The 8,946-nt window shown below is 36.3% G+C and overlaps 2 protein-coding genes across 2 annotated transcripts; both read left to right on the forward strand.

The window, feature by feature from the left end:
* The first annotated feature begins 1,067 nt into the window (after nt 1–1,067).
* LOC105118020 (beta-catenin-like protein 1) lies at nt 1,068–6,215 on the forward strand. The gene is made up of 8 exons (XM_011015863.1): nt 1,068–2,231; nt 3,555–3,639; nt 4,371–4,467; nt 4,649–4,712; nt 4,796–4,852; nt 5,246–5,283; nt 5,395–5,476; nt 5,857–6,215. The coding sequence occupies exons 1-8, from the start codon at nt 1,116–1,118 to the stop codon at nt 5,953–5,955; spliced, it is 1,638 nt and encodes a 545-aa protein (XP_011014165.1). The 5' UTR covers nt 1,068–1,115; the 3' UTR covers nt 5,956–6,215.
* A 1,031-nt stretch (nt 6,216–7,246) lies between these two features.
* Nucleotides 7,247–8,622, forward strand: LOC105118022 (putative disease resistance protein RGA3). The gene is made up of 2 exons (XM_011015864.1): nt 7,247–8,456; nt 8,576–8,622. Exons 1-2 carry the CDS (start codon nt 7,247–7,249, stop codon nt 8,620–8,622), a joined length of 1,257 nt encoding a protein of 418 aa, XP_011014166.1.
* The last annotated feature ends 324 nt before the right edge of the window (nt 8,623–8,946 follow it).

The raw sequence follows: 8,946 nt of genomic DNA on the forward strand, positions 1-8,946 counted from the left end.
ATATGGCGTCAAGAGCCAAGACTATTTGATGCTACCTTAAAACTCAATGTTCTTAAGTTTTGTGTCAGAACCCATTTTGCTTGGATTATTCATCAGGATCTAATGTTTTTAGGTCTTAAGTTTCTAAATATAATTATGTTATCAATATTGTTATGTTTATTATAATTAAAAGTATTCATTTAAAAAATAGTACTACTTGCATTGTAGATATTATTATTTTTATTATAATTGAAATTATTAATATTAAAAATATTATTATTTATGTTATAAATATCATTATTTTTTTTACCATTAATAATTTTATATTATAAATATTATTATTTATATTATAATTAATATTATTAATAAAATAATTTATGAATTTGAAAAAAAAATATTATTAATATTAAAAAATATTATTTTTATTATAAATTTTTATAATATTTTTATAAAAATAAAAAGTAAACTAAGTAAAAACTAAAATGATACCCGCTAAAAAAAACTACAAATTTTTTAAAACAATGTTTTCAACAAAATAACAAACATATCCTTAGCACGATAATATATAACAGCTGAAATGACACCCGGGCACCAAGCAAGCAAATCAACCGAGAGACGAGCTGAATGTTTCCTGGCTTAGCACTCCATTTTTTCACATTCCATATAAATATATAATATAGAAGTGTACATGTCCTGATCAGTAATGCTTGCATTTTAATGATATTTTTTTTTATTTGATGAAAAACACTTATTTTTAATTGATGAACCAATTAATTTAAATATATTATTAGTTTTTTTTTTTATTTAATATGTTTTCTATTTTAAGTATTTTAGTGGAATATGTGAGGGTTCTATGATATTTTGGAAGGAAAAAAGGGGCGGGGAGGGGGGGGGGGTTTGGAGGATAAAAATAAAAATAGAAATATCTATGAGCCTTTATGTTAACAAACGAGGGATTAAATTGAAACTTTCGCGGCTTTCATTCGAGTTCAATATTGAGAATTGTTTATCTGTAAGGTTTAAATATACGATAATATAAATTATAGGGACTAAATCAAACTTTACCAGCACACTACAAATAGAGAAGACAGTCATCACAGTGCATTCTTCTCTCCAGCTGCAAAAGCTAGACGACCATGGAAACCGCCACCGCGCGCAGCTACAACCCTAAACGGAAACGCGACGCCACCTCTCCTCCTCCACCATACTCCAACGGAGAAACCACCACCGAAGAAATTGACCTCTCTCTCCTCGACGCAATAGAAAAATCCCAATCGTTGTCAAAGTCCCAACCCATAGAAACCCTAGATCCCAAAACCCTAAAAAAACTAATCCTCTCCTTCGAACGCAAATACAAAGAAAACATCGAGTCCCGCCTCAAATACCCTGACCAGCCGGAAAAATTCGCCGATTCCGAAATTGACCTCCATAACGAGCTCCACAAACTCAAAATACTCTCCTCTGCACCGGAACTTTACCCTGATTTAATAAACCTAAACACCATTCCTTCCATTTTATCCCTATTATCACATGAAAATACCGATATTGCCATCGATGTTATTCAGTTATTACAAGACCTAACCGACGAGGATGTAGTGGAAATGAGCAACGAGAACGAAGAGGAGTCGATGAAGGCTCTGGTTAACACGCTTATCGAGAACAATGTGTTGGAATTGTTAGTGCAGAATTTGCAGAGGTTGTCGGATTCCGATGATCAGGATGAAATGGCGGCGGTTTATAACACGTTGGCGACGGTGGAGAACATGATTGAGGTGGAGCCGAAGGTGGCGGAGATGATTTGTGAGAAAACGAGGGTTTTGAAGTGGTTGTTGGGGAAGTTGAAGGTGAGGGAATTTGATAGTAATAAGCAGTATGCGGCAGAAATTTTGTCGATTTTGTTGCAGAATAGTGAGGCGAATCAGAAGAAATTGGGGCAAATGAACGGGGTTGATGTGGTTTTGCAGGCGGTTGCGATGTATAAGAGTAAGGACCCGAAGAGTGGGGATGAGGAGGAAATGGTGGAGAATTTGTTTGATTGTCTGTGTTGTTTGTTAATGCCTTTGGAGAACAAGGAGAGGTTTGTGAAGGCAGAGGGAGTGGAGTTGATGATTATTATTATCAAACAGAAGAAATTGGCTTATGGGTCTGCGATTAGAGCGCTTGATTTTGCTATGACTAATTATCCGCCAGCATGTGAGAGGTTTGTTGATGTTTTGGGGCTGAAAACTGCTTTTGCCGCCTTCATGGGTAAGGCAAGTTATTTCCTTCTTTTCCCTGATTTTGTGTTTCCTATTGGTTTAGTTGCATTCATTGGTGTGCTGTACTTTTTATGCTAATGGTAATGCTTGAATGTGGATATTGAATTTAGTTAATGAAGGATATGAGATTTATATGACACAATGTAACTGAGGTGGTGTAAATATCGTAGAGTTGGAACAATTTGTGTGATAATTTAGGTCCCTTTTGTTTGATGAAAAGATATTAAAAAGTTTGGAACTCTAGTTAAAGTTTGGGATTCTGCAACATTTTATTGTTTGAGTCTTGTTAAATTTTATTAATTTTTTTGTGTGGTTGGTTGTGTTAGTGTTGAAGTAGATAATAGATATGAAAGCACTTGTCTGCTGTGTTTCATGATTAAAGTTTTTCTGTTGTGTTTCAGTTTCTGTTGCTTTCTGAGCTTCAAACTGAAACCTTGGCAGTTGATAAAAACATACATGGAGATTATTTATCTCTTCAAGAAATCATCCCTGCATAGATAGCCTGCTTCCTTCTCCCCAGACATGTGTGCATGCATGGCATTGTCTATTATTGTGATAGATAAACATAGGATTTTCCTCCGTCACTGGTTATTCTCACTTTCTATAGTTTCACCTTCATTTTTATTTTTTATCAACCATGTAGGGATAAGAATGGAGCGTGGGTGTTTATGTCACGTGTCACAGTAGTTGGGAGACTTGTAACATTATTTTCCTGCATTTTTTTATTGTTTTAAGATATGCAGAAAATGTTGTTTGAGATTTGTCGTTAATCAAGGGGGGTCTCTAGTTTATTGGAGGCGTTCTTCTTGATGTTCTTGATAGGTTCTGGAGCATGAAACATTATAAGATGCTGCAGCTGCACAGGGTACTGTGTTCAAGAACTTTTAATGATCCCTTTCAGGACAATCACTAGCTAGTTGTCTCAGCTTCTAGTACTTTAAAGGTGACCTGTCAATCAATATTCATTGGGGCAAAAAATGCCCTACACTTGGCTGTCTTGGTCTCTTTGTGGATTTCAGCTTCTTGGAACTGTCATTAGCCACAATTGGATGGGCTAGAATGCACAAGTTTTCTGATTTTCTTTCTTTTTAATCCCTTAACTTTTTGGAAGATGTCTTGGTTCTCCTTATGTATTTGTGCTCTTCTTCTCTTCGTATAAACATTCATCTTTTGTTGACATAAAGTGTAAGCACATCTTTCATTGCAAAATGCAACAGAGGTGCAGTGAATTGTGATTTGATCATGCCATTAATTTGTCTCCTTAGAAGGTAATTGGACTAACATGTTTTTTTTTTTGTGTTACCTTCAATTCTTCAGATTCCCATGAGCAAGAAGAATAAGAAAGAACGATATCAAGAGGAGTTAGAAGAGCGTGTTATTTCCCTAATTGCATCATTATTTGGTAAGTAGTGAAACCGTTTTAAACATTCTGTTCATGGTTGCCATTAGTCAATACTTAAAGCTTCAAGGACCATTTGGTAACCTATAACAGTAATTGGAGTGGATGCAAATGATGCCCCTTCGCTCTTCCTGGTGTTTGGTTAGCAAACTTAAAAGAAAAAAGAAATGGGAATTGAGATTTTGGCATTTTTTCTTAGTTGATTGATTCAATACAACATTATAATCTTATAATATACAAGATTCTATCTATTAATCTGTTGGCTTTCATACATGGTCACGAATGAGGAGTTGTGGCATTGTCACCTGATGCAAAGTAAATTAATGTCCAAAAATAGTTCTAAAAGTTCACTTATTGGAGGATTGAGTTTCACTTGGTAAAAGCATATCCGGCCTGAAACCAGTGAATCAAATGGATATCCAGATATCTGTCTACCATCAGATCTGTTATCCCATGGTGTTGTGGGCCAATTATATGATGGTGGTAGAGATTGGTAGACCGAAATTGGAGTCATATATGGTACTCTTCTATTTGTAATATATTTATGCAAACCTTGTTTTCATCATACTGGATTTCATATTACCTGAAGACTGGAGTTAAATTGTACACAACTAAATTAACATGAAAAAAATGAATTATACAAAGAATTTTCAGTTGCTGGATATTATGGTACCCCCACCCCCCAAGAAAACCACAGATGTAATCTACTTTCCTGGTGTTTCTTTCTTTTCCAGGTGGAATTTTGAGAGGTTCAAGAAGGGAGAGACTGCTAAGTAAATTTGTGGAAAATGAGTGTGAGAAGATAGACCGCCTTATGGAACTCTATATAAGGTAATATATATATTTTTTTTTGAATTTCTACCTATGGATTTTGAACAGTTGCCCTATTCCTCCACCCTTGTTCCTCTCTACCCTCTTGCTGCTGCAGAGGAGGCAGGGGTGTTGCTGTGAATTCTGTTTCTAATGTCTATATTCAGACCTTAACACCTGATTAATGATGATCTTTACTCAGATATTCAGATAGAGTGAAAGAAGAGACTAAACGAATGGATGAGCTTGAATTGGATGATCTTGAGGTACATCACATTTGCTTTTTTGTTGTCTTGTCCATATTTGACATTGAAACCACTTTGTTTACAATGGGTTGTGTGTTATACAGATGGATGGAGATGAAAGATATAATCGAAAACTAGAATCTGGACTGTACACCCTTCAGGTTAATTTCTATTCTAGTGGCTTTTGGTCAGAATTGTCTATGAAATTGTTTACTTTATTGATGGACATGCACAAGTTGTGGGATATATCATGTAGTTGGTGGTAGGAAGTTATCATTGATTGACGGCTGTAATTTAGATCTTGCTACTGTAATTCAATCAGTATGTAATTTTTAGTTTGAGGTCTTTTTAATTAGCATTGCTATGGAAAGTTAATATCAAGCACAGATATTGGTCATTTAAAATAATCTGGAAAAGTTTCTGATACAAAAGTTATCTGGATAAGTTCCTGATTGAAAAAACCATTTATCTGAGTTTCAACATGTTTCTGTCTCTGATTTTCAATAGTTTTGTGCTTTCAATATCTCAGCTCTGTTTTTTGTTTTAACCTGCAGTCGATAGCCATTATTCTGGGCCATCTTTGGTGCTCCGAGTAAGTTTCCCATCAACCATAATTTTATCAGCTCATTAGAGGAGCTTTATTTGTAGATTATATCTTTCCTTAATTTTGAATTCTTAAGATGATTTGTGGGTTTATCTTCAGGCACCCTCGAATGAGGGCAAGGATTGAGCTATTATTGAAGCAGCAAAAGCTTACTAAGAGCGATGTTAAGGATATACTTCTGGTATGTGCTTTGTAGCTGCATCTAGATTCTGTCCAGTGACCTGTGTTATTGGTGATGCCCATTCTTATAAAACATGTTCATTGTTATCTGTGAAGTGAACTTGTAGCACTGTCTGAAAAGAAATTAACAGTTCAGACTATTAAGAACATATTTTCACATTATAAAAGGGTATGGGTGTAGAATCCATATATGGAATACCAAAATAGTCATAAATAATCACATGGGATATAAAAGAATGAAATATGTAGAAATGGTAGCCTCAAATTACAAATTGTAATTTTCCATCAAATTGCACTACATAAAAACTTCATTGAACTGGCAAATGCCATAACGTAGCAAGTACCTTTTGTGTGATGCTTCCTTTTATGAATCATATATAGGAATATCATGATAACATTGGTGACCTCGATGGCCCTGAAGAGAAGGAGCGAGTGCAAGCAAGAGTTCTGAAATTTATATCAGCCTTCGAACTTTCATAGAGGCCTAGTTTTGTTGATAGGATTGAAGGTTACTGTTGTACAATGGTCCAGCCCTCACACTTTCTTAGAGGCTTAAGATGTTTTGATAGGGTTGAAGCATGCTCTTGTAAAATCTCATTAAGCCGTTTATCAAATGGAGCCCCCATGAAGTGGGAAAGTTTAGAAGTGATTATGTGCATTATTATTGTTCAGATGCATCTCTGTAAACTTCTGTATGCTTGTGGTGGCGCATTCCTATGTGGTTATGAGGTTTCCATGCCTTTCTCTGACTTGAAGCAGAAATTTCTTTTCTTCTTGTTTTTTTCTTCCTTTTCTTTTGAACTCACCCGTGAACGTAATTTGCCATGGTATGCTAGTGGTATGGATCCCGTTTATACGGTAATAACGTGCTAGGAAAATGGACTCTCTCCTCGAAGGATAAATGCAATCCTGGAGCATCTGTACTACTGTATCCAAGAGTTTCAAATGTCATAAAAATAGTTTCTTGATGCTAAATCCAAAATCGTAAAAAAGCTGGAAGCAATAAATCTCAAGAAATGATGCTTTACTTTATGACTGCAACTTCAGCTTGAGGCAACTTGCATGCGCTGCCAAGGAATCTGCTAGCTTCCTTTCTCTGTAAAATCACAGTAAGGTAAATCATCTTAAGATCTTTCAGGCACACATGATGAAACAAGCCTAGAGCCTTGAATAAAATCTCATAATGATCATCAAAATGGATATTTTATTGGCTTGGGGTGCAATTAAAGTTGACTGAATTCAAGAAATATATGGAAGAAATTGTTGATCATCAAAATCATGCTTAAATATTGGTGGTATTGGCTGCTGCTGCTTCTGCAAATTCAAGGTTTGATCTTCCAATATTTGTTGATTTTAGGGTTTTGGTCGTTAAAATGAAGGAGACTGGAGTCAAGGTCTAGGCAATGAGAAAAGAGAATCACATGATGTTAATTAACTGTGTCCTGTTGGTAATTTTTTAACCTAAAATTAATTAACAGTATATCATCACTATCAAAATTGACAATTCAAGAAAAGCACCAAGGGTCAGATTCTTGGGAAAAAAATGTGGCAAAAGTACGATAAGTTAATTACAACCGAAGAAAAGAATATTCATAGGGCAATGTCAGCAAAATAAAGAAAATACAAGCATTGTGTTGCCTTGACATGGAAGTTAAATAATTTAAGCAATCTTTTAGCTAGAGATGAAGAGGTATGCCTCTTTGAAAATAACTTCACTCCCTTCTCGATCATTCTTCCTATCAATCACTTCTCCTCTCCACTCAAAAAGAAAATGGAAGAATTTGCAACCGACATTGCAAAATCCCTTTTAGGGAAGTTAGGCTCTTCTGCAATTAAAGAACTTTATCTGGCATGGGGACTTAAAGCTGAAATTGCAAGTCTTGAAGAGAAATTGTTAGCCATCAATGCAGTTTTAATGGATGCCGAGAAGAGACAGTCTCAGAACGAGAAGATTCGGTTCTGGCTTCAGAAGCTCCAAGAATTCATGTATGATGCAGAGGACGCACTGGATGGATTTGAGTGCGAAGATTTGAGAAGGCAAGTGGTGACAACAACAGGGAGCACTAGCAGGAAGCTACGCCGCTTCTTTTCAAGTTCTAACAAGCTAGCTTTCCGTTTTAAAATGGGTCGTAAAATAAAGGACCTCAACGACAGGCTAGCCGAGATTGAATCTCTGAAGTCTCTGCTTGGCCTTCCCGAGCAGACTAGTGATCATAGTTCAGTCTTGCCTGAGGAAATATCAGAGATGAAACAATCCTTTGAGAGCTTTTCCGGTCTTATTGGAAGAGACAAAGACAGGGAATGCATCATCAACCTCTTAGTAGAACCTTTCAAGGTTGATGACGCTCATCCCTTTGTTATTCCAGTAGTTGGAATGGGTGGTTTGGGGAAGACTGCTCTTGCCAAATCGGTGTATGATGATGGAAGTGTGGATGCCTTTTTTGAGCTAAAGATGCAGGCATGTGTTTCAGATGGATTTGCTCTCAAACAAGTGATGCAAAAGATGATCAAATCTGCAACTGGGGAAAGATTTAACGACTTGGAAGAGATCGAAATAAAAGCAAAACTAGGAGCGATTTTGCATGGTAAGAAATACCTGCTTATTTTAGATGATGTTTGGAACGAAGACTCCCAGAAGTGGCTCTTGCTGAAGCCTATATTATCAAAAGGTGCACTTGGAAGTAAGATCATAGTAACCACCAGAAGTAAACGTGTTGCACAGATTATGGGTTCTGCTGGCGCGCATGAGTTAAGTCTTCTTGATCAAAAGGATTGTCTGTCTTTGTTTTACAAGTGTGCATTTAAGGAAAGGCAGAAGGAGCAGCATCCAAATTTGATAGAAATTGGGAAAGAAATAGTGGGCAAATGCAAGCAAATTCCTCTGGCAGTAACCAACTTGGGAACTCAACTTTATGGTATAACTGATGAAAGGGAGTGGAAATTGGTAAGAGATAGTGAGACCTGGGAAGAGAAGGAAGATGGTATTTTACCTGCTTTAAAAATAAGCTATCAACGACTCTCAAATCACTTGAAAAGATGCTTTCTTTATTGCTCGATCTTTCCAAAAGATTATGACTTCACGGATGCCGTATTGGTGCAGTTTTGGATGGCACAGGGACTGGTTCATCAATCATCACATCCAAGTGAAAACTTGGAAGATGTTGGGATTCGCTATGTGCGTGAGTTGATCTCAAAATGTTTCTTCCAAGACGTTAACGATTTGCTTTTTGTACTTAGCTTTAAAATGCATGATTTAGTGCATGATCTTGCATCATCATTGGCTCAAAATGAATGTTCAATCCTACGCTCAAATAACCACCAAGTTTTCAAAACTGCCAGACATTTATCAGTTGTTGACTCCAACTCTTTTTTCCAAGCTCTTCCTAAGTTCCCAAATGAGATAGAGCGTGTGAGAACGCTTATTTTTGTAACCAGTCTAGAGGAACCTGTTATGTGTGTGGACACAAATGG

The sequence above is a fragment of the Populus euphratica genome, unplaced genomic scaffold (assembly GCF_000495115.2).
Source record: "Populus euphratica unplaced genomic scaffold, PopEup_1.0 scaffold1719.1, whole genome shotgun sequence".
NCBI lineage: Eukaryota > Viridiplantae > Streptophyta > Magnoliopsida > Malpighiales > Salicaceae > Populus > Populus euphratica.